Source organism: Centrocercus urophasianus, unplaced genomic scaffold (genome assembly GCF_019232065.1).
Source record: "Centrocercus urophasianus isolate 14NV4802_14NV808 unplaced genomic scaffold, USGS_Curo_1.0 seq_21, whole genome shotgun sequence".
NCBI classification, from domain to species: Eukaryota; Metazoa; Chordata; class Aves; order Galliformes; family Phasianidae; genus Centrocercus; species Centrocercus urophasianus.
This window is the reverse complement of record NW_024884767.1, coordinates 8047410-8073220: the sequence shown is the minus strand read 5'-3', so window position 1 is coordinate 8073220 and position 25811 is coordinate 8047410. Positions and strand designations below refer to the sequence as shown.

Below are 25811 nucleotides of genomic sequence, written 5' to 3'. Positions count from 1 at the left end.
CAATCCCATGTATTTATACAAAGTGGGAGAAGAACCCCTTGAGAGCAGCCCTGTGGAGAAGGACTTGGGGGTTCTGGTAGATGAGAAGCTGGACATGAGCCAGCAGTGTGCGCTCGCAGCCCAGGAGGCCAACTGTGTTCTGGGCTGCATTAAAAAAGGGGTGGCCAGCAGGGAGAGGGAGGTGATTGTCCCCCTCCACTCGGCTCTTGTGAGGCCCCATCTGCAGTACTGTATTCAGGGCTGGGGCCCCCAATACAGGAAGGACGTGGAGCTCTTGGAGCAGGTCCAGAGGAGGGCACTAAGATGATCAGAGGGCTGGAGCACCTCTGCTATGAGGAAAGGCTGAGGGAATTGGGATTGTTTAGCTTGGCGAAGAGAAGGCTCCTGGGAGACCTCATTGTGGCCTTCCAGTACTTGAAGGGAGTGTATGAACAGGAGGGGCAATGGCTTTTTACAAGAATGGACAGTGATAGGGCAAGGGAGAATGGTTTTAAACTGAGACAGGAGAGATTTAGACTACGTATTTGGAGGAAGTTTTTCCCACAGAGGGTGGTGGCACACTGGAACAGGTTGCCCAAAGAAGTTATGGATGCCCTGGAGGCATTCAAGGCCAGGCTGAATGTGATTCTGGGCAGCCTGGTCTGGTGGTTGGTGACCCTGCACATAGCAGGAGAGCTGAAACTAGGTGATCATTGTGGTCCTTTTCAACTCAGGGCATTCTGTGATTCTATGATTCTATGATTAAGTGAAACTGTAGAAAAATTGGATGGTTTCATTATTCTGCTTGGCAATATACTGTCTTCTTGTCAGGACAGTGATGGTGAGGTATGAATGGAGGGACAGAGGCTGGGGCACTCCTTACCCAGGCACCATATTCAGGAATATCTGCACTGATCAAAACCCAGCTCCCATATCTTGGTGCTAGATGGTCTGAATTTGCACATATTTGATTTGCTCCCATGTTCTCCTCCAGAAAAGAACTGGGTAACTCGTATGAGGTTCTACTTCTATGAGTCTGTTTTGGAGGCTGGTTTCTATGAACCCACAACATGCCAGTCTCTCTGCAACCATCTGACACACGCCAAGTTACCTTGTTCAGCCTGTCTTCCTCTCAGGGCACCTGCTAGCCTTCAGCTTCACCCCATGGAAGACACACCACCCTGCCACGGCAGAGGCAAGCTGGGAATCATAGAATCATAGAATCACCAAGGTTGGAAGAGACCTCCAAGACTATCAAGATTAAATGTCCACTTTTATCAATATTTTACACTAAACCATGTCCTTCAGTACAGCATCTAAAAGTTTCTTGAACACAAGCAGCACTCACAGCAATGGCCTTGGAGTCTTGGCTGTGTTAGAGCACGGACAGGAGTAGGCCCAGGCCCAACAAAGAATGCCTCTTGCTCACTGGCTGGTACATGGGCAACCATCTCTTCTTTACCAAGAAAGAAGCAGGGACACTGGCCTGGAAGGCTACTAGCAAGATAACAACTTGTAGCTACAGGGTATTGGAAGAGATTTATCCTAGAAGTATAGTGCTTGCTGTCTCCTCTGAGAATGTATTGATGCCACAATACTCATTACATATTCTGACCTCTGACAGATGTGAGCAAGGACCCTTCCTTTGGCTTCTCCTTTGGTGACAGTTTGGCTATTCTGTGTCAGACTTGATAAACAAAGCACAAATAGGCAAAGAGCGTGCTCTACTCATGTCTGCTAGCCTTTCTTACTTTAGTCATTTTAATCTAAATGGCTCAAACGTGTCTATGTGTTAAGATGAGTAGCTTTCTGATGCCAGCTTAGTTCAGCAAGCTAGCTGCCAGCAGTGAAAAGCAGTGCATAAAGACTTCCCTCCTGGAAATATTATTTGTGGTAAGTGGTGTAAGAGAAGAGTTTTGCTTCTAAAACAAGATATGTTACATTACACATTGGTATTTTTTAACATAAGGAGTGTGGTGTTTAACTGTTAATAAATATCCAGGCTTAAAGTTAATCAAAGGCAGTTACTAAACACCAGGCATGTGCAGCTGGTTTCCTTTTTAAACAAAGACTTGGGCTCAGAGAGGGGAATTTCATGGGGCAAAAAAAGACGAAAGAGGAAAAAAAAAGGCTTAGGTTTTTTTTTGTTTGTTTGTTTGTTTGCCTTTTAAACCTAGTAATGTTATTTCAGTTAATTCCTATTTCATGGAAGAATTTTATTATATTTAATACTTTAGATTTGTAATTGCCTATCAATTTTGGTCATTTTTTTTACTTTGGTACCACAGTAAAGAGGATTTCTGACTGTGAGGGATTTTCCCAATAGGAAAAGGACAAAATAACTGAAAATTTCACCTAATCCTAGGCACATTAGACAAACAGTGAGTGTTGGAGGGTGTTAAAATCAACACCTGCATGCTGGAGATAAATACACTAGTGTCATGGAGAGTGTCTTACTGAGCTGAGCAGGAGCAATTCTCTTCCCTGGGGGCAGTGGTGCAGTCCTTGGGTTCCCTGGGAATGATATGCAAGCAGTGTTGCTGTTTCTGCTTTGCCTGTGTTGTTCATATCATGCTCTGTTACTCCTACCTCTTAGTGGGGTCTCTTGCACCTACTAAGGCACTGGCTTACACCACAGAGGGTTTTTTTGGTGGGAGTATAAGCTTTTACTACAGGAAGCAGAGCAGGAAAGGATTGAGATTTAAGAAAGAAGCAGTAAAATGAGGGGACAAAGTAGTGGAAGGAAGGTGTTAATCAGTTTTCACACAAAAAGTGAAATTATGTCTTCAGCGCTTCTCTGATTTGGATCCTTCTGCCAGAGCCTGTCCTAAAGGAGAGATGTCTGGCATTACTCTGTAGCCAGAGGAGTCTGCTAATGTTTGGTTTTGGGGGGCTCAGGCACTTATACCACTGGAATCATTCAAATCACCCAAGAAGCCTTGGAAATCTTCCTCAAGGGGCTTCTTTCTTTCCATTTCTGTTTTATGTGAAGTCCATTTACACTCAGTGGAAAACTAAAACTGACTCAGAGCACCCTGAGATCAGTTCTAACCAGCAGCACATGTGGGAATCAGGCAGAGCAATCCTATCTTGTGCTTGGATCTCTCAGAGGAACTCCCTTGTGGGAGCACAAATGCAATTCTAAGGTTGGGGCTTTCTTAGGCAGGGAGGACTGCTACTTATCTGTACAACCCTGTGTAGATAAAGAGAGATAGAAATACTGCTACTAAGCAATGTAAGCTTTGAGTGCAGGGCTCTGGGGGCAACTAATGAGCACCTTCTTTCTTCAATTAGTCATTTCTCTGCAGCTTTACTTCCTCTTTGAAAGCAGATAATTTCATTTTGCAGTAGAGAGTAAGTCTGCAGCCCGCAGAAATAAAACAGGCTTTGACTTCCTATAGCTTACCACCTCAGGGGTGTTCTGGAGTTATCTTCTTCGTTTGTGCTTTTTATGTGTGTGTGTGTAAAGATGGACAATCAATTACTCAGTACAATTAAAGCTATGAATTATTTTTGAATAATTATTTGCTGTCCAATTCTCTTGTGTGTGCAGAAATTTTCCATTCCGTCTGATCTAAGAAACAAGGTTTAAAATGACATTGCTTCTGCATTGTCTTTCACCTCAGCATCTGCATACCTCTGGAGACTTTCTAGAGCACCAGCATGGAGGAGGAAGATTCACACTTCAGTGGACAGTCTTTGATAACTTCTTCTGATGTTTTGCCACAGCTTAAACCAGCAGAGACCTGACATACATTCAAATTGCCAGGTACTGACAAATAGAGAAATAAGATAGGAGAAAAAATTACTGTGTGTCCTTCTGGATTTTGAAGTGCATGGCAGCACTCTCAGAGCATCAGCTCATCTTTAAAAATCCTGGGTCTTTATGGAGCTTCACTTAACTGAAACATGACACTCATTCTGTACGTTAAAAAGGTGGATTTTATTTACACTGACCTCGTTTCTGGTCCTCCTGTTTGCTCCCAATGCAGTATTGAATACATTAGGGACAAGATTAAGAATGATCACTCTGTTTAGAAAAAAAAAAGGAGTGTTTGTTTAAACCACTGGCATGAGTAGCTGACACATCTGACATTGTCAAGTTTGGTAAAAAGATACAGGTTTTACACAAATACACTTATAAGCACAGATACATACATACACATGTGGGATCCAGTTAAATTAAGGCCAGAGTGGGAGTACTCCCGAGGCAGTTGTAAGAGCTGATAAACTGCAGATCTCTGGAAGTCGTTAACACAGCAGCAGGTGAAGAGATCTGAGATTAGTACTGCATGGGAATAATACAGAATAATGCTACATTAGACAAGGGGAAAGAAGAAACTGTGTAAACTGTGGCTGTGTTTTGAAGCTAGAATAAAATAAATAATTGGGCTTTATTGATTTTCCTTATGCAAAAGGTGATACACAGGAAGGGAAAGAATTAGCAGCAAAAGAAATAAGGAAATAGACATACTTCCATTGTCTATTTCAATCAGTCAGGACGCTTCAGGAAAATTGAAGAACACAATGCCGTTCCTGTGCTTACAAGCTGGGGAGCACCCAAGCATTTTATCTGTGGTTGCACAAGATGACCAACTGACACAGGATATAAACCAGTTATGCATGACAGAAGAGGTGATGCCCAAAGGTTTGTAATGAACAAACTTGAAATGCACAGCAGTGAACGTGAGTACATCAAACTACAATAGACCCATAACTCACAGACAATTACTCAGCCACACCTAAAGTCCTGTGCTGCACTCAGATTTCTTTCTAGATATTTTGTGACTGCAGTAGAACACAATAACAATGAACTTAAAAAGACGTTGCTGTAAGAGAAGATCAAAAGGTTCTAGGGAAAAAAGCGGTGAGATTTCAACATGCTTAGAGGTTGGTGCTGGTGAGTGTAACATACGCCAGTTAGTGCATCCTTATCTGTGGAGAAAGTCCTTTGAATGAACACAGAAATGGCTAACCTTATGTAAGAATCAGAAGGCATGAACCATGGAAATATTCAGTGTTTGTGGGATTCCTGCTTTCCTCTTAAAAGGGAAAAAGCTGAATTATTGCTAAGGAAATAAAAATAATGACATTTCTTAGCTGCTGCTCTGTGTTATAAACACAGCCTACATTGGTGTGCCTTTTATTTGCTAGAGAATTAACCTTTCTAATTTTCTGCTTGAACAGTCCCACTCGGGTTCAAGATTTAGAAGACAGCAGGAAATATTCACTGAAAGTAAAAAATACACCTTTTTTAGACATGCAAATAATATGACTTTGGAAGTGAGATCTATAGACACTTGATGCATACTTGAAGCATACACACACTAGCCTGGAGTAAAACCCATGCTTCGTTTTGCCCCTTCCTACTTGCTGAAAGCCCTGCAGATCCTCTCTAGATTTTCAATATCTTTCTAGCAAAAACGTGCAGTACACAGAAACTCCACAGGCGGAGAAGCAGTAATATCTCTTTAAGTATTGACCTCTGTGGCTGCCCCTCTGAATCAAGGAGCATGGTGAGCGTACCATCAGCTCATCTTTGCACAACAGCTTCACTTCCAGAAAATTAACTTCTAGAGCCTTTTTTCCTTCTCATTTATCTTCTTTCATCTGCCATGATATGCTTCCTTCCCAATGGGTTTTGCTAGAAAAGGATCCTACACGATGGTATTAAGAAGACAAAAGAAAATTCCACTCGCCCAACACATTCAAACTGACTTCAAAGTTCCCTTCCTGCTCTGCCTGATGCCTTTTGGTGCAGCTTACTGCAAAATCTCCCCGCGATGCTCTAAACCACAGCTTTCAGACCACCCCCGTCACAGCCACAACACCGCACCGCCTCCCGGGCCCGCGGCGCGCAGCCTGCTGGGACATTCCGCCCTCTCCCGTGCGGGGCTCCACTTCCGGCTGGAGGCTGGAGAGCCACTGGCTGCTGGCCAATAGGAGGGCCGGGCGGGCAGGTGCAGTAGCTGCTGATTGGCCGAAGGGGGGGCGGGGCGGAGGACGCCGGGAGCGGACGGGGCGCAGGCCGGAGAGCGGGGAGGATGCGGTTGCGGCTGCGCTCGGGGGCCTTGGCCACCGGCTGCCTGTTGGCCGAGGCGCTGGGGGTCGCGCTGTTCCTCCGCGGCTTCTTCCCGCTGCCCGTCCGGTCCCTGCCGCGCGGGGAGGCACGCGCAGAGCCTCCCGCCGAGCCGGCCCCGCCCGGCCCAGGTAGGAGGCTGGGTTGGTCCGCGGTTTCACGGTGCTCTCCGGTGTGCGAGGGCTTCTGTGCTTTGCAGTGCCGTTCCGAGGCGCTGTCGTGTTTCAGAGCCTGCTTCCGAAGTAGCTTAGAATAGAGGTAGTTCTGTAGGTGTAGGGTTGGTCGCTGTCTGCAGTTTCTGCTTGCAAGGAGCCTTAATCATCGACTGTGGATGGTGATAGTGAACCCCTGACCTCCAGGGAACAGCTGCACTGAGCTGTGTTTCGGCCAGGCGAGGTGGCTGCTACGGCATGTGTCTGCTGCTTGGTAGGACATCTGTCTGCTGGAGCAAGGTTGTGGTGGCCCTAATGAGACCCACTGCTTTTTGCCTCCTGTCATTGCTATTTCTGAGTTATACAAAGGCAGAGCCTTGGGATAGGCTCACTGACTTTGTAGAGGCAGTGGTTGGAAGAGACGTTTGCCTAATTCAGAGCGTGGCATCACAACATTAGTGAAGCAGAAGCGCTGTAAAGCTCTAATCTTACAGGCTTAAGCTGAGGCTGCTAAACTGCAGTTAAGTATTTAGCTGGAGATTACCAAAAGTGTCAGGGATGTCTGATAGGTTGTGCTATAGAGATCTCAATATCGGGTTTGAGTATGAGTGAAACTTTGTATTCCCATGTGAATGTTAGCAGTAGATGCTGGGGGGGCAAGAGGGATCAGACAATTGGGCTTTGAAAAGTCAGGTTTGACCTGGAGAGTATAAAAGTGTGCAGACATCTCTACAAACTCTTAGGTTAAATTTAGATGTGTTTGTGATCCTAGGAAAAAATACAGTGATGGGAATGGTTATTTCCTCTCTGGAGTTCTTGTGTTAGAGCTTGAGTGCAGAGTGATCTCTTGGTCTCACTAATAAGCACTTAAAGCCATTGCATTGCTTTCCTAACCTGTGTTAGACAATCATAGAATCAAAGAATGGCGTAGATTGGAAAGGATCTTAAAGATCCTTTAATTCTGATCCCCCTGCCATAGGCAGGGCTGCCCCCCACCAGACCAAGCTGCCCAAGGCCCTGCTCAACCTGGCCTTGAATGCCTGCCAGTTTTGAGCACTCACAGCTCCTCTAGGCAGCTGTGCCAGTGCTTCACTGCCCTCTGAGTAAAGAATTTCCTCCTAATGTATAACCCAGATCTCCCCTCTTTTTGTTTAAAGCCACTCCCCCATATCCTGTCCCCATCAGACCATGTAAAAAGTCCATCCCGCTCCTGCTTATAAGCTCTCTTTAAGTACCAGAAGGCCACACTGAGGTCTCTACACGACCTTCTCTTCTCCATGCTAAACAATCTCAACTGCCTCAACCTTTCTTTAAAAGACAGATGCCTTAGCATCAGCCTCATGGCATCACCTGTTCCTGCTCCAGCAACTCCGTTGTCATTAGTGAAAGATGTTGAAGAGTGACAGACCCCTGGAAGACAACACCTCCTGTGATCAACCTACACATGGGCATAGAGCCATTTACCACAACTATCTGACTGCAACCATCCAATTCTTTATCCACTGATATTGTCCCTTCAAATCCATAGCTTTACAATACAGAGTTAACAATGTGATGGGGGAGTATGTAAAAGGCCTTACACAGGTCTGAGTAAATTATGTCAGTTGTTTTTGTATTGTCCACTGATGCTGTCATTGCATTGTAGAAGGCCACTAGATTGGTCAGGTATGATCTGCCCTTGTTGAAGTGGTGTTGGGTGTCTCATAACCTCCTGGTCTCACATGTGCCTTAACATCTCTCACAAGAGGACCTGCTCCATGATCTTCCCAGGCACAGAGGTGAGGCTCGCCAGCCTGTATTTCCCCAGATCTTCCTTTCTCCCTTTCTTAAAAATGGGAGTGATGTTTCTCTTTTTCTAGTCACTGAGGGCTTCACCTGACAGTCATGGCTTTTCTATTAGGACGGTGAGTGACTTGGCAACTTCACTATGCACTTCTTTCAGTACTCTGAGATGCATGTCATCAGGCCCCATAGACTTGTTCGCATTCAAGCTCATCAGGTTGTCACAGACTTGCTCTTTTCTTACAGTGGGAGGGATTTTGCTCCCTCAGTCTCTTCTTAGAGGCTCAGGCACGTGAGAGTAATGGGAAGCCTGTCTGCCAGTGAAGACTGAGGTTAAGAGCTAGTTGAGTACCTCAGCCTTTTCCATGTCTTGTTGAAATTTCTCCCTTCTCATTTATTGGAGAGGGGAGGTCTGTCTCTTCTGACCAATATACCTATAGAATCCTTTTGTTATTTTTCACATCCTTCCCCAAGTTCATTTCCACTTGCACTTCGGCTTTCCTGATCTCATCTCTGCATATCTGGATGGCCCTGATCTTTTCTTCTCAGGCCACCCATTCCAGCTTCCACTGTCTGTACATATCCTTTTTTATCTTCAATTTGACCAGCAGTCCTTGCTCAGCCATGCCAATTTCCTGCTTCCTCTGCCTTATTTTCTCTGCTGAGACATGGATAGCTCTTGTGCTGTTGGAAAGGTGTCCTCAAAGAACTGCCAGCTCTGTTCCATTCCTATGTCCCTAAGGAGAGTTTCCCAGCAGATCCCATCTGGTAATTCCTTAACCAGTCTGAGGTTTGTTTTCATGAAGTTCAGAAGCCTGACTCTGATCTTTGCTAGCTCCTTATTCCTTGAAATCTGACTGCCTTCAGTCTTAATCTCTTTTTAAAAAGTTTGTGGTAGAACCTTCTGTTTTGTTCACTGCTTACAAACATTCCCTTTCACGTAAAGTAACTTTTATAAAGAACTGTAGCAGACATAAATAAGCATGCCACATCCTAAGAGGTGCACATGGTATTCAGCAAGTTTTCCTTCCCTAGATAAGTGGGGGAAAGTCAATTATGAGAGAAACTTAAAGGCACAGTGCATCCAGTTCTGCCTTCTTGTTTTTACCTATGTGAAATGCATGAATGCCAGAGCAAGCCTGCCAATTTAGTAATTCAAGTCATTCAGAAACGACGTTTTATTTTTTGTCAAAGTGGCTGGGATTTACTTTTTTGTTGTTGAAGTTTCCCTCTCTCCTCTGCTGTGCCAGTCTTTAATTTTTTTACCTGGAAAAATCAGTACCGCTAGTGAGTTTGTGAATGTCAATGTAGTGATGCTTAGGCATGCACCTAAAATACAGTTTCTGAGCTTATTTTTAAATTCTTAGACACAGAACTATCTGTGGTCTTCCCAGCTTATCAACCACTTAATCAGAAACGCATTTTACTCTAAAAGAACATGGAAGCTGTAACTTTATATAATGCATATTACTGATCAACCGCAGTGTTGTCTAGGAAGTCATCTATGAATGGGATCCACTCTGCTTTTATCTCTGTACTCCTGTTTTGTCTCTTGGTAAACACATGAGGCCTGTAGAGGTTTGGCCCAAGCCTTCTGCTGTAAAAAGGAAATGTTGCTGTATGACTAAGCTGAATGCAAAAGAAGAAAAGAGGTGGGCTTGAAGGCGTGTCATGGGCCATTGCTGGAGGCATGGCTGTGCTGTGCTCTCTGAGCACAAACTAGTTTTTTCAGGGTATTCTGGAATTGGATTTTGGCCCAACAGCTGCTGTTACCTAACTATCCTAGCATGCAAACTTCAACTCAGAAGGATGTGAGTGTGTACAAATCTTTTTGTATGTCAATGTCAATGAAGTTCTGTTTATTTCTTTGTTACTCCTGCTCTCTGATGGTGAGATTTGATTGAGAGGCACTGCTTGAATTATGTTCTGTTATGCAGGCGTGGATATTAGCACAGGTCAGTGCAGTATTTTTCTTACAGTAACTGTAAATTGGATATATATAGTTCAGTCTAGTTAACTTAACCAGAGAAATTAGAAACTGTTCCTTTCTATCCCTTTGAACTTTTTGTTATGGAGTTTTTTCTCAATTCTTACCATTTCTCATAGTGCATTGCATTCATTCATTGCATTTATGTTTTTCTTCCTAACTACTGAATTTGTGTCATTCTTGTGGTGGATGACCTGAAAACTCAACTTCCTCAGATTAGGTCTAATATTTGCCATTCTTTGCAACTTCTTGCTTTGGAATGTAAAGTTAATAAAATAACTTTGAGGCACACATTTCTGTGGTGCAGCTGTCCTTTAACTTATGTCTAGCAAATGTTAAAATTTTTGATGACTTAAAATACATTCTTCTTCTTGTTGTGCTTTAGGAATAGTTTCCAACTGGACCAAAATTCCACCACCACTTTTCAAAAAAGTTGTCATTGTCCTGATAGATGCTTTGAGAGATGATTTTGTCTTTGGATCCAAAGGTAAACAGTTCATGCCTTACACTACACAAGTTATTGAAAAAGGGACATCCTACAGTTTCATTGCTGAAGCAAAGCCACCCACTGTGACTATGCCTCGAATTAAGGTAAGTTTCCCTTTAGGGTTGCCTCATTGAAGAAAACTGGAAAGATTGGTTTGTTTCATTTGCTGAGAATTGGTGTAAAGAGGTTTTGTGATATTACTGTTAATCTGTAGCTGGAACTTGCTTTGTTGCAGTAATGCATGTGATATGATTGTTATTTGCCTTGACCCAAATGTGCTTCCTGCAGAAAAGGTTGGGCTGCAAAGAAAGTAGAGAAGATAAGTGAGTGGTGGTAGCTTTCACTTACGGCACTTTGCCTTGTTTTGTTCCTTTATTTTATAGCTCAGTGGTAGAAAGCTCTATGAGAATCAGTTGAGGACAGTTATGGCCCTGGGGCCAGCTTAGATGGTGGACGCAGTCTTTTCATTTGTAATCTTGGGAAGGCGGCCGCATGGCTAGCAAATTTTCCTATTGTCTTCTTTGCAAGAGCATTTTTGTTGGTGTTTCTCACTCTGTTCTGATGGGAACTTCTGATGGGAAGTCTAGTTGTATGTAAATTCATGTTGTTCCAACCTCAACATAATTAAAATTTGAGTTTTGTCTGTAAATATTTAGTCATCCTGTTAGCAATGGATCTGAATAGCAAGGCCAGAAAGAGATGGAGGAGAACACAGTCTGGTAGCTTTTCATAGGTGGACTTCATTTTTTTCCAGAAGTTTCTTATTTCTGTTATGAGCATTCTACCATTGTTAGTTTTGTGTTAGTTTAATTTACTTAAGCCATCTACGCAGTCTTACTGGTAATTTACTGAGCCATTAAATGAAGGAAATTTCAACTGGGATAGAGAGTGGTTTTGCTTCCCACTGATTAGAAAATGTAATTTTTAATTTCCTGCTAAGCAAGTAGTATTCCTGATGCCATTTGCCAATTCTTGGCATCATATTGTGACAGTTGGTATGATGTGGCATGGTAGTTCATATGTTCTTTTGCCCTATAGTTTCAATGACTACATACAGTAATCTCTTTCCTCTGCTTCATTATTTTCTCTAACACTGATATTTTATTTTGGGTACTGTAAACTTTTCAATTTCTGTTAATACATCTCTTGTTTTATGTAGGCTTTGATGACGGGTAGCATTCCTGGTTTCATTGATGTTGTTGTGAACCTCAACTCTCCAGCTCTAACGAGCGACAATCTAATATGGCAGGCAAAAGCAGCTGGGAAAAGAATAATCTTTTATGGTGATGATACTTGGGTAAAATTGTTTCCAAAGCATTTTGTGGAATATGATGGAACAACGTCCTTTTTTGTGTCAGATTTTACAGAGGTGAGAGGCTTTTTATAATCTCAAGTTAAATAATGTGTGTACAAACACATAGTGACGACTTCGGAAAATGGAAGAATGAGACTATCCTTGTTTTGAAACACTAACCTGGCAAATAAATAGAAATTGAATTGTGTCTTTTCAGTATTGACAGTCTTGAGCTAAAGACTTCAATTCTTCATGCACAGGGCATTGGAAGTGTTTGGGTCATACAGTAATGGGTGATGCGTTACCTACCATGTTTAAAAATGTCACTATCCATGGTTCTGGTTTCCTAGTGCATTTGTAGAACAGGCCATCTTTAAAAGGCCTGCTAATAGATTGTCTTCTTCTCCTGGAGGCATATTATCTACAGTATTGCTTTTTTAGGTTTAAGATGAGCAGTGTTTCAATGTTTTGGAAAAGATGGAACATAAACAGTAAACAAAACAAATTGTGAAAATTCTTTTTCTGAGAATACTCAAAGAGTAAATGGGCTAGCAGTTCTAACTCATGTTTTGAAACTGATTTGTGAAATCTTGTGCCACTAACCCACTGCTACTGCCATATATACTTTTTCATGTTTAAGGAAGTTAGATAGGCCTATTGTGAATGAAAAATACTTCTAATTGGTTGTCTTAATAAGCCTTGTGGAAGATTCAAAGCTTGCAGAGTGAAATGAAGCAAATGTGTTGCTAGATCTGATGTTGCAGATGCAATGTTTAAGTGTTTTTAATACTCAGGGGAATTGCATGCAACTAAAATGAATTTTTAACTTAGACAGGAGAACTTGGGATAGACACCAAACAGAATTTTTTAAAATATTTAATTATTGCTATGCAGACAGTTTTTTTTTTTTTTTTTTTTTTTCTGTCAGCACTGTTTTTCTCTTCTGTATTTCCTAGCTCCAAAGAAAGGCTGTTCCCTGTACCTGCTTCTCAGAAGCGATAAATCAGAGGTGTGAAAGGTGAAAGTGATTAAAAATGTTTTGAAAGAGTTTTCAGAAGTGTCTGTGAAAGCTTGTCAGTTCTGTATTCTCTGCTTTATGTAATCTGGTCTTTGACAAACAAGAGGGATTGAAATGGGGTGAAGAATTTTTTTTTTTTTTTTTTAAGGTAGTCTTTAACTCTACCTAGCAATGAAGTGATCAATCTGATTTTTTTTTTTTTTTTTACTTTGTGAATGACTAATCCTCGTTATCTTTTAGAGAACTTTCATGACCAGTACAAAATAATCTTTTTATGCTTTATACAGAAGGGAAATATTCTATGCTTTTTACAAAAGGGAAATTATTATTTGTTCTCCTTTTGTTTCTGAGGTTGATGATAATGTTACTAGACATTTGGATAGAGTGTTGAAGAGAGAAGACTGGGATCTCTTAATATTACATTACCTCGGATTGGACCATATTGGACATGTGACTGGGCCAAACAGCCCACTAGTGGGACCAAAACTTCGTGAAATGGACAATGTCTTGAAGAAGATTCATATTTCTCTTCTGTCAAAGGTAATATATCTTGTTTTTGGATGAAAATCTGGCTTTTATAGAATTGTATTGCATTAATAGTATTCAATGCAATTGCCTGTTCATGAGTAGTAGTTTATTCTTAGATGGAGGTGAGTGTTTTTCTATTCTTTTTCCTTTCCTGCCTGTTCTCCAGTTAACAATGATTGCATTGTTAATAGCATTTTAAAGGATTTACTATCTGACATAAGTAACATCTATTAACTGCAACTACTGAATAGTTGTGGGAAATAATTTCTGCTCAATCTGCAGGAAGAGAAGTGGAATATGAGCAAAAATTCTTATTGCTCATGAATGAAAACAGTAGTTGATGTCCTTTTTAGTAATTTAATTTAGCAGAGCAGTAATGGGTTTATGTAGCTATGTGTCTTGTTTTTGTAATTAGGAAGGTATTCCTAATTTTCAGATATTGAAAAGTATCAAATACAAGTGGAGTTTGTAGACGTTTTTTCTCAACATAGAACATCAAATTAGCAAATCTGAGTCTGTTTTTAAAGTTGGAGGTAGAAACTTATCTAAATAGTCTGGATGTTGAAATGTACAATCCTAATTCCAAGTGGCCTTAAGCTTATTCATTTTTGTAGACAGCTGCAGTTCAGATAGCTCCTCATAAAACTTCAGTAGTGTATCTGTACAAATGGATAGCATAAAATTAAAGGAAAAGTTATAATGCTGTTTGTGAAGGTTATAATCACATGTGTCTCGGTGCACTTTTTATGCAATGATTTTGCTGACAATCTGCAAATCTTTCTTGCAGTTTTAGAATAAGGAAATAAGGAAAGCAATTTTCTTCTGAATGTAACAGGTACTGGAGATGACAAAAAACTGTTTTGTTATGAAATGACGACATTTGTTGTCTTTTATTTGACAGCTCAGGAGTGCTGGACAGGCCTTGCTTATGCTTCTGTTTCTCTGCTTTCAAAAACAGACATAATTTGATATCAGTCATGTCAAATTTCTACCCCAAAAACACTTGAAAGATTAGAGAAAAAATTTGAATTTAACCATCTAAGATTTCTCTTTATCGTTTAAAACTTTAAATGTTATAACTTAAAATCTAAATTGGAAGTGTAGAATTAATTTTGTTCATTTTACTAATTAACTAATTTCCTTTGACCCTGCTCAAATCTTTTTTAGCACATTGCTTACAGTAAGATTTATAAAATAGAGTTATTATTACACTTACTGATATTTTTAGTATTAATATTTTTCTAATTAAAGTCTCACTGAAGCTGAAGACTGAGTTCAGCTGGCGGGAACAGACTTCTTTCTGTGTTACTGTTCCTGTACTGCTGATTTTCTTCAAAAAGTCAGACTCTTCTGACTTTGTAAATCGGTTATATTCATTATTTCAGAGTCTTTTTCATGGTAGTGTTATAATGATACATACTTCTGCCTTAACTTAAAAATAAATAAATATTTGCTGCTTAATGCTTAGATGTTTCCTGGTGATCTACTCTGGCTGTTGACAGCCAGTTTTGAAATCTGAATTTATTTCAGTAAATATTAATGCTTGAAGGTGTTAGAGGTGATGGGGCATATATAGGTAGATATATACACATATGCACACACACAAACAGGTCCAGCAGAAGTGTAATGTCTCCTATTCATTCCCATGGAAAATAAAACGGGTACAAACGCCACAGTAACACTGTTTCATAGAGCAAATTCTCCTCTACAGAAAACTGTTTTTCCACATAGTCATTGTCAGTAGCTGCATAGTTCCACCAGGAATGAGCAAAAGTGTGCATACCACACTTGTAACAATCTGCACTAGCAGAGGTGACCCACTGCTGCAGTTGCCACTGCTGAAATGCACTTCCCACTGCCTTAGTGTGCTCACATCCGCTCTTGGGTCTCCATGAAGTTCAGCAAGTGTCGGTGAATGTCAGTGGATAGCATTTTTCCACAAGTAGGAATTCAGTGACTCACCTTTGCTTCATCTACACTTCCACGTTGGATGCCATTGTGTCAGTGTCCCTCTGCTGCCATCTGTCACATGGCAACAACATGTAACGGGGTATTGGTGGGAAGGTTCAACCTCTGCTGCCATCCTGTTAACATCCACCTCTTGAGGGCGTGGGCCAACGTAACGAAATAGGAAACATTGCTTTCAGAGCAACAAACATGTATTGTTTGTGTATTAAACTTTATTACTGTGGCTTGCAGGAAGGAGAGGCTTCTCTGCCCAGTTTGCTGGTTGTTTGTGGGGATCACGGGATGTCTGAAACAGGCAGTCACGGTGGTTCTTCAGAAGGTGAAGTGCACACACCGCTGCTATTTATCAGCTCTGCTTTTGAAAAGAGAAGTGGTAAGGATCAAAAGAACCTTGGTTTTCTAGGATACCATTGTTAGAACGTTTCTGACTTCAATTTATGTTATTCCTGGAAAATAACGTGTTTTTATCATGTTATCATCCTGGTGGTGGAATTTAGCTCACTATTAGTTCTACACATCTGTCAAGATAACATGTTCTTTGTGATCTGTTTTTTAGAGTTTTCGTCTGTGGCATGTTGAATGTGTGGCTTAAGCTGTGTAACCACAGGCAGAATTAGGTATTTCTCAGTTTAAAGCAGGATAGAGCTGCAGAAGTTTTTAATGTTCAGTACTAGTGAGATCTCTTGTCTGGATCACGGAGTACTGGTAAATAGATATGATTAGGACCTAAGTCCTGCTTGAAGTGAGTTTTAACTTTTGTCATTCTTGGCATTAGAATAATCGCTTTTGTCATCTGGTTGTCAACATATATCTGTAACATTTATAATGGGAGAACTTCCCTGAGAGCTTTGGTCAGCTCCATGACCAAACATTTGAAGATTTCAAGAACTCTTCTGGCAATCCTTTTTCTGGCCTCCGTTCTTCCATTTCAAACAGCTGAGACAGAAGAATAAATGCCATTTTTGTGTGCTGGGAATAACAGGAAAGAAGAAGAATTGTTCTTGTTAAAAGGAGGGAGATGACAGCAAAGGAAACAGAGCCATTGGTTGCGAAGTATCTAAGGAAGGAATATGAAACATAAGTGTATTTCCTGTATTGGACAGGCAGTTCATTTTTTATTGTTACATTGAGCTTGTCTGCTTCTGAAGCTCACTCTCAAGTTGTATTATATTCTGAAGCTCACTCTCAAGTTGTATTATACGGCTTAAGATAAGAGGAATGAAGGGAATGGTGTGGTAGTTTGTGTAGCTTAAAATATCTTTCTGAAATAAACACACTGAGTTAATAAGTGAAGCATAGTTAGGAATGAACATTTTCTTCAAAATAATACTTCCCTTCTGCCTTTCATTACACCTCTTGTCCATTTTCATCTCTTTTCCTGCTTGCCAAACCTTGCCTTATTTATTTTTCTGGAGGTTCCTGCAGCACAATTAAAGTACATTTATCTGTCTATCACTTGTAAAGATCATATCCAGCAGTAGTAGAAAAGATTGCCTGAAATGTAAAGATCATATCCAGCAGTAGTAGAAAAGATTGCCTGAAATGTCCTTGGACTCTTCAGATAGAAAAGCAAAATACATTCAGAAGCTGACTAAGCAAGGTAAGTTTTTGGTTTATAAGTGACACTGGTATATGTTGACAACCAAGCCACAGGTGTTGATCCTGTAAATGCAATTTCTTATTCGTTTGGATTAGTTTGTTACATTTAAACTGAACATGCAGTTTTTACAATATGATAAAATATAGCTAGTCAACTGTCTTTTCAGAGCACGTCACATTAAAGCGTGATTTTTATCATATTTTTAATATTCAACAGTTTAGTTCTTATTGCTGTAGTAGACAAAATTCTATTGATTGCTGCTTATAATTCTACTGAAAATGAAATGTATTGTGGTTGCAACAACAGACCTCAAAATAGTAATCCTTCAGGCTTTCACTTTTAATGTGTGATCTGAATATTAATTTTTGTAGTCTTCTGCACAGTTATGCCACCCATGACTGACTAGAGGTAGCTGGTCTTTCTTTTACTTTTTATATAACTATTTAAAAACTTGCCTTAAAGATGAAATCTGAAATATGCTGACATACAAACACTCATGCAAAGAGGATTTAGGGATTATAGATGACATTCTAAACAAGTATGAGATTAATCACAAATCGATGAGAAACGAGAGATGAAACTCTAATTCTCTTAAAGGGAGCCTTGAGAGTAATAAGCACTGTATATCATTTATTTTCATGTATAAGTCAAAATACTCACTGCCAGGATTTGCAAAGAGAACTAAGAGCATGGTTAAAGACTCTGTTATGTAACTAATAAAGCATAGGAAGAAACAATTGGTGTTGCAGTTTTAAATAATTGAATGAAATCTCTCATCTGCACGGAAGACTGAGAACTGCAGTCAGATAATGGCATCTTTACACTTTAAATTCTCAGCCTTTGCTTGCATGGAGCTCCAGGACTTAGGACTCAATGTTCCTTTACCTGACCTCCAGTTCTGTTTGTCCAGCGAGCTAATATGACAACAGCAATTTGATATTAATTAATATCAAGAGGAATCTAGGATACTGTCAGCATTACATTAGATTCTCATTCTTCATTTATGCATTAATCAGTCTACTGTAATGTTCTCTGTTCTTTCTAATCTGAACGTCATCAAACTCTCTCAGGATTTAACTGAGACTTGATACCATTAAGTAGTCTCCTGGACAATCTTTATACATACTTGTGTAACATTCATGTTCTGTTTCTAGTAATTGCACATGTTGAAGAATTATTTTTTTCTGAGAATTTAATAAATTCTGATTTTACAACAAAAAAGATCACTCTGTAGCTCTCTTGAAATAGTTGTAACAGCAGTGAAAATACTTTTTAACTAAGATGTCCAGCTTTTGCCGTTTTTTGAACTAACCATTGAAGTAATTGAAGGGGTTTTTTTGTTTGTTTGCTTTTTTGTTGATTGTAGGTCCTCTAACCCAACTTGAACTTGTGCAACAAACTGATTTGGCTAGTACACTGGCAGTAGGTCTTGGTCTACCAATTTCAAGAAACAATGTTGGGAACATTATATTACCAGTTGTGGGAAGCAAGACCATGAGAGAACAACTACGTTTCTTGCACATGAATGGGTTCCAGCTTAGCACACTGTTGCAAGAGAATACACCTGCCTATGAAAAAGGTAAATAATCTAAAAAAAACACAGTAAGTGAAAAGAAGGATATTTACCTAATAATATGATATTCTTTCTAACAGAGTTTGGGGTTTTGGGTGTGACACTGCAAATTAGCCATTTAATTGAGAGCAATATTTAGAGTAATAATGTGGAATTTGCTCTTCGCTGTTATTTATTCCAGCACACTGCTTCTGAATGAACATTGTTTAATAAAAATGTTCAGTACTCCTACTAGTAGATGAAAGAGCAGAAATAATGATGGAGGGGTAAGATTAAAGTAAAAACTACCCGTGTAGTTAAATCTCAGTGTTTTCACGCATACTTTTGTGTACATGTGTATTTTTGAGGTACAGGGCACTGATTCTGAGCACTGTTTGAAGGAATAGCACAACGGAATTAATTTTCTGGTTTAGAAAGTCTATGTCCAATAATGTTGGGAAATAATTTACGATGAGTTTCTTTCCTTTTTTCCTTTTTTTTCTTTGTGTGAGTTTACACGGGAGTGAGAACTCAAAGAAATGCAAAATTGCTAGTTAAAAGTACATCTAGATGTACAATTACATGTTTGTATATGTTAGGTGGAGAGAACATAAAAGCAAGGTTGGAAAAATGACCAAAACATCATATGTCTACTCTAGCAAAGCATAATACTCGTTTAAGAAGCTTGTTACAGACAAGCAGCATAAGTAAGCAAGTTAATATAAATATGTGAATAAAACTTAAAATAGAGGTTGCAGGTGGATATTTTACCCTAGACATTAGAAAGCATTGATTTTTAAAGTGATTGTGAAGCCTGAAGTCCTTGTTGCTTGACTGTGTCTGAATCACGTAAATAGCTGCACAGGAATGTGAAGTTGTAATACAAGTATGAATAGTTAAAATGGAAGACAATGTGAAGTTCAGCAAAATGATCACTGTAGATCAAGAAATAATTATCTTTCAACATCATGGCTTCTAATCATAATTAAACCCTGTCCAGTAGCCTGTTAAAACAAATGTTGCCCATGGTAGTGAAATGTTAGTGTAGATAATGCTATGATAATAAAGTCCTATACTGGTATTTTTTCCTCCAGCAAATGGGTCAAATAAAGGAACTCACTATGTTGGTATAGTTTGGAATATGGCTTTTTTTTAATTGAAAATTCCAACACAAAACTCCATTTGACTGTTTCCTCAAGCACTGGTGAAGCAGGCTGAAGTTTCTTCCAGATTCTGTTTTTACTTCATTTTTTCCAGGGCAGCATTATTTCAGCTTGTAGCTTTTCTTTGAGAAACGAAATAAAAATTACTCAAGTTGGAGGAAATGTAAAGTTTTTTATGCTACTTGCTTGTGACTGTGAACTGCTATGAGGAGTGCTATACTACTGGAGATAGGACGGTAGCGGGCAGCTGAGCCTCTGTGATTAGGTTCTCTCTTTTCAGTAACATAGCCTCTGTAAGATGGAATCAGATCTAAGTCCCTGTAGTTTTTTGTGCAGTTTCTTAAGATGAATTTTCTATGTTGCTGTACATGTATTAAGGAGTCTTGCTGTTCTCACAGGTTCCTAGATAAGTAAGGCTTTATCTTAATACACAACTGTAGGAAACTTTGAGTACCATTGAGACTGGCAGGGGAATAAAAGATGTCTGGCTGTTTATTTAGTGGTAAGGTTCATTAATGTGGATACTTCAGTCCATAGAAATACTGAAAAGTCACTAAATTGGTGACTAATGCTGCCTGTAGTTCCAAAGTCTGGATGGATGGTGCTTAGCTTTGGGTTGTTTGGTAACTGAGGGTAAATAGTATCCCACATTTCACGCCACCTTACAAAATGTCTGGCTTGGCGGATAAATGGAGAGAATTGGATGTCGTTTGTGTCGTCACAATAGCCTTGGTAACATGTTTGTCTCCCATAATATACTTTGAGATGAATATGCATTACAGGTTAGATAAATGAACGGTCAATGCAGAAAAGTGGCTAAACTGCCAGGCTCAGAGGGCTGTGATCAGTTGTGATCAGTCACAAAGCCAAGCTGAAGTCCAGTCACTAGTGCAGATCCCAACAGTACTGAAGCCAGTACTGTTGAACATCTTCATTTATGAGCTAGATGATGTGGTAGAGCATCCGTCAGCAATACTGCAGATGGTGCGGAACTTGAAGAAAGATACAGCAGATGAGTTTGGTGCTATTAATACAAACTGGAGAAATGGCCTGACCTCATGAAGTTCAGCAAAGAGAAATGCATCCGGGGAGAAGAAAATGCAGGTTTGATGTTGAGTGCCTGAAGAGCAGCTTGATGGAAAAAGACAAGGGGTCTTGTGGATATGATGTTGAACGTAAACCAGCAATACATCATTGTGAAAAGAAGGCCAACAGTATACAGGGCTTTTTTTTTCTCTTTCCTCAGTTATAGTCATATCACGTGTGGGGTCACTGACCCAACTCTGGCTTCCCCAGTGTAAGGAGGATGTGGACATTGTAATCTAATGAGAGAACTGGAACATCTGTCATATACTAGGAGAGGGGCAGAGGATGCTTGGGCTATTCAGCTTGGAGAAAAGAAGATATGGGAAAGACTTTAGCAATGTATATAATGCCTGAAGGAAGGAAATAAAAAAGACTAAACCAAACTAAATTTGGTGCTTGGTGAGTGAATAAGAGGCATTAAACTTAAATGAAAGGAAACATTTTTCTGTAAGGACAGTAGTACACTAGAGTAAGTTGCATGTAGAATTTGTGTAGTTTCTGTATTTGCAGCCATTCAAGATGTGACTGGGCATAGTTCTAAACAGTGTTCCAGCTCTGTTCTGGGCCTTCTGGTTCTTTTTTGTGGACCACCTGCACACTCATTTGAGGTGTGCTGACAAATCTTGGGCCATACTGTTTCGGAGTTCTGTGGGTGGAGTGTGCTATCAAGTGTTTTGAGGATAAGAATCCTCAGTAATTACCCAATTAAACATCTCACTCATTTGCAAACTAAAAGTTGAAAATTTCTATTTCAGATTCTTGGTTAGTGACAACTGGCAGATGTTGAAATTTCAGTTGAATTCTGAGCAGAAATGCTTTTTTTTTTTTAAATATAATTGTTATTCATAGAATTTTAGAACAGTCCTTGCAGTCCACTGCATCTAGAAGAACGCTCTTGATTGTGTGACGGTGTTCTTATCTCAGTGTGGTGGGCAGTTGTAGGAGATAGTACTACTTCCTTCCTGTTCTAAACTGCAGATCATTCATCTGAATTATCTTACACAACTAGGGCTGTTTCTGTACAAGGCACATTATGGTAGAACAAAAAGCCATACTTGAGTACAAGTTGGATATTAATAAAATGAATGTCCACTCTTTAGTTTGGTCCCAATCTTAAGCTTGTGTTATGTGTTTATATTGAACAAAATAATTTGCTGATTTCTGAGATTTATGTACTGAAACTGGAGAAGTTGCCTCTACATCATAAATTCATTTCATTAAGAACTTTGATAAATGTACGATTGCTGCCTGTGACTATAATTAAATAAAACTATCAACCAGGTGCTTGGGAAGCATAACCAAGAGAGATGCAGAAGAGTGAAATAAATATGCTATAAGGAATACAGGAGGAGACTGGGGGGGTTGAAAAAAATAAAAAGAAATGGAATTGGATCAGGAACAGAAGTTGTAGACAGAAATTACTTAGATTTCAAAATATAACTTGGGCAAATTTTAGTGTTCTGTATAATATAATGGTGCTGTGCCAAATCTTGGTTTGATTGAAGCTCATTTTAGATAATCCATTCTGGATTTCCTCAGAAGTATGAATGTTTAACTCTCATTTCAAGTAGGAGTTATTTGAATTTACATGCCAGAAGAAAAACTTTCTAGGGAATTCGCTGTTTAAGAGTTATGTTGTGAAAGCCTTAGTGCACACTGGCAGCTCTCTTGATATGCAGGTGTTTGCTGCTGATTGAACTGTACTCACCAGAAGATACCTGTAAGCCTCCAGTGTGGTATAACCAGTGTATTTTTTTAATATAGTTCATTTGGAAAAGATCATTAATTCCAACTGTCTGACTATTTCAAGGCTAAACAGAGTTAAAGGACATTAATGAGGGCATTGTCCAATTGTCTCTTGCGGACTGTCAGCCATGGGGCTCCAACCATTTCTCTAGCAAGTCTGTTCCATTGTTTGACCTTGTAAATTTTTCATAATGCTGAGCCTGAACCTCGCCTGGTACAGCTTTGTGCCTTGCATCCTATCATGAGTCACTGGAGAGAAGACGAGAAGAGAGCTCTGGTATCTCCCACTCCCCTTGACCTCCTCAAAAATTGCACAGAGCAGTGATGAGATCTCTCGGCCTCCTTTTCTATAAACCAGATAGCTCAAGTGTCCTCAATGTCACTTCATAGAACATGTCATCCAGCCTGTGTCCTCTGGATACTTTAAAGGATTTCAACATGCTTGTCATACGGTGGAGACCAGAACTGCACACAGTCTTCAGAAAGGTGCTAAAAATATGGGGACATTCACATCTTTTAATTGGATAGCTGTGCTGTGTTTACTGCACCCCAAAATGCGGTTTGCCCTTTGGCTGCTAGGCACGGTGCTGGCTTGCGCTGAGCTGATGTTACTGGCATTGCCAGGTCCCTTCCTGCTGTACTGCTCTTGAGGCACTCATCTCCCATCTGTGCCTACGTCTGGCATTGCCTTGTCCTAGCTGCAGAACCCGGCATTTTTCTTTCCTGAATTTTGTGGTGCTGATGATTGTCCAGTGCTCCAGTGTATCTAGATCCATCCACAAGGACTCTTGTCCCTCCAGGAAGTCAACAGTGCCTTTCAGTTTAGTGACCTTGCCAAGGCACTCCACTCATGCATCATTCATCATAAAAATGTTGAACAGAACTGGCCTTAGGACTGAGCTCTGCGAAACACCAACTACTGATTACTTTAACCCTTGCTTTTTGAAACACCACAGTAAATGTTTAGCTTACTTTTTAAGTAGGAAGTTAAGAAATTAAAGTTAGAAGGACAGTGTTAGGCTTGTTAAATAACCATTTCCAGATTGTTCTTTTTGCCCTTGTTATTAATTTCATAGTGTGAAATAGCATGGAAGTAGCAAGGGTTCTTTGTAGAGCCACAAGTTGGACTCACTGATCCATGTGGTTCCTTCCTGACTTGAGATGTTCTCTTGTTCTCTGATAATTATTGAAGTGAAGCAAAAGAAACATTTCTTGTAAACAGTGCAGATTGGCATATATGTTCACACAGCACAGTGTCTACTGAAATACATTTTCTTCTGTTCTAAATTGAGATTGTGTTGTGGGTGCACGTTATTCCCAATGGCCAATTTTTAAATATTGTAGGGCATGTTGGAGTATGGGGCAAAGCACCTATAAAATGATAAAGAAAAGGATATCTTAAGTGCTTTAAGATACAATACCACTGTCAACATTTACAGTAAAACACAGCAGCTAATCTAATTTGCTGTGTTGTAAATACATGTTCTTGAAATTCAACTTACAAGTGAGTATAATGCTGAAGTGGATATAAGTCTCAAACTATTAATTTTTTGCAGATTTCTTTTTAAATTTCATGTTGATGATTATGAATTGTTCTAATTTTCTTCTATGTGTGAACAAAATTGTGTCTCTTTCATGCCTGCCTGCAGTATCTACTTATTGTCATTGCTGAATACATCTTTTGGGGAAGTAAAAATGCTGTCAAGACTGGTCAGGAATTACTGTGCTGCAGCTTTTTCTGTGAATATTTAACAGTGGGAAAGCTGGCAGTGGGAAAGCAGCATTAGTTATGGGAGAGTAAAGCAGTGGAGCTCTCTTGCATCTTTTGAATTGTCTTGTAACATTTATTGCCTATCCACATAATGTGGACACTCTGTGTCATATATCAACTCTAACTTAGTGTAAAGTAAGGATTCTGTGGAATAACCAGTACTTCTGGGAGGGAAAATTCATGCAGGATGAAAGCCACTGCTGCTGTAATTGCAAAGGACTTGTAAAATAGGATTTGGATATTTGTTTCTTCCCTATTTCGCCTGTTGTCATCACTCAAGGTTAGTGTTCCCGCCTGCCACAAGTTTTACTTCTGGACAGAATGCTTTTTAATGTGGCTAGGCCATCATGAATCACCTTCTGTTACAAGCCATTTACTTCTGTGGGTTAGTGGCAGTATCAGGTTTTCTTTTTTTTTTTTTCAGTCTAGTTTGGACAGTGGTCAGCCCTTATACAATAGCAAGAATATCTAGCTTCGTGGAAGGAGGATTGTTTTGCACCAGCTTGTTAATCCAAATGACTGAAGCCAAACCACGCACTTCAGTTGTTAACTTTCCTATGCCTGCATCAAAATACAGCTTATTTTGTGTTTCGCTTTGTGTTACCAGCTGATTCTCATCACTTGCAGCAAAATCAGGGCCTTTAATCTGCTTTGTGTAGGTCCTTTAGTGGTTTCTTCAAAAAATAAAGTTTCTTCAGCAATCTGATGATTTCCTACTTGTGAAATAACGGCCTGGAGAGTAAGTAGCTCCAGTGGAGGGGAAAAAAAAAAAAAAAAAAAAAAGATTGTTTTAAGGATTTAAAGCATTTGGGTATGTTTATCTTGGAAACCTTTTGTAAAAGTAAATGGCTGTTTTAATGTGTTTGTCACTTTTAGAGTCTTTGACGTTTTATTTGTTTGAGGATTAATTGCTTTTATTCAGCGTAACATTATGGTCTTGCTGGAAGGTAATGCTACTTCCTGTGTGCAGAATAAGTTTCAACTGCTGTTGCAGTTTTTCTGTAGATTACACAAGCAAATATAAAAAAATATATCAGTATGTTTAGATCTCTAATTATCCTCCTTGTCCATGGATCCTCTAACCTGTTGTTTTTTTCCCCCCCTAATAGATCTTGGATACGAGCAGTTTAAGATAGCAGAAAAATCCCATGGTAATTGGATCAAACTGTACCTAGAGGGGAATAATTCAGAAATACTCTTAAATCTTGGCAAAAAGGTCCTGAAACAATACTTGGAGGCCTTGAGGACGTTGAGTTCTTCGCTAAGCAAACAAGTGGCACAATATGATATGTATTCAATGATGGTGGGGACTGTGATCATTATGGAGGTAAACAAAAAATATGTCTTTTTATGGAAAAAGCTAAATGCAAGGCATAAAATTCCCTGTTGTTTGACTATTTAGTGTATGTTCTTCAGAATTAAGTATTTTAGGTTTGTTCGTATTTGAAAAATTAACGTAGTACTCTTTTTTTAAATTATTACCCTTTGAAATGATTCAAGAGAAATTATGATGCCTGTGTCTTGGTGTAAGTTGGTATATATGCACGTCACAAGTCAAAGAATAGCTTGGATTTGAAGATACTTTGAAGATCTAGTTCCAACTCCCTGTGTAAAAAAAA

General features: G+C 39.7%; 1 protein-coding gene across 1 annotated transcript in view; it reads left to right on the top strand.

The window, feature by feature from the left end:
* Positions 1–6099: 6099 nt before the first annotated feature.
* The window catches only part of PIGG (phosphatidylinositol glycan anchor biosynthesis class G), a 78036-nt gene continuing 58324 nt past the window's right edge, over positions 6100–25811 (top strand). The window contains exons 1-7 of the mRNA XM_042822764.1: positions 6100–6189; positions 10365–10570; positions 11626–11835; positions 13130–13318; positions 15506–15647; positions 18241–18453; positions 25302–25519. Of these exons, the coding sequence (XP_042678698.1) occupies positions 10478–10570; positions 11626–11835; positions 13130–13318; positions 15506–15647; positions 18241–18453; positions 25302–25519 (1065 nt within the window). The 5' untranslated portion in view covers positions 6100–6189; positions 10365–10477. The remainder of the gene's footprint in view (positions 6190–10364; positions 10571–11625; positions 11836–13129; positions 13319–15505; positions 15648–18240; positions 18454–25301; positions 25520–25811) is intronic.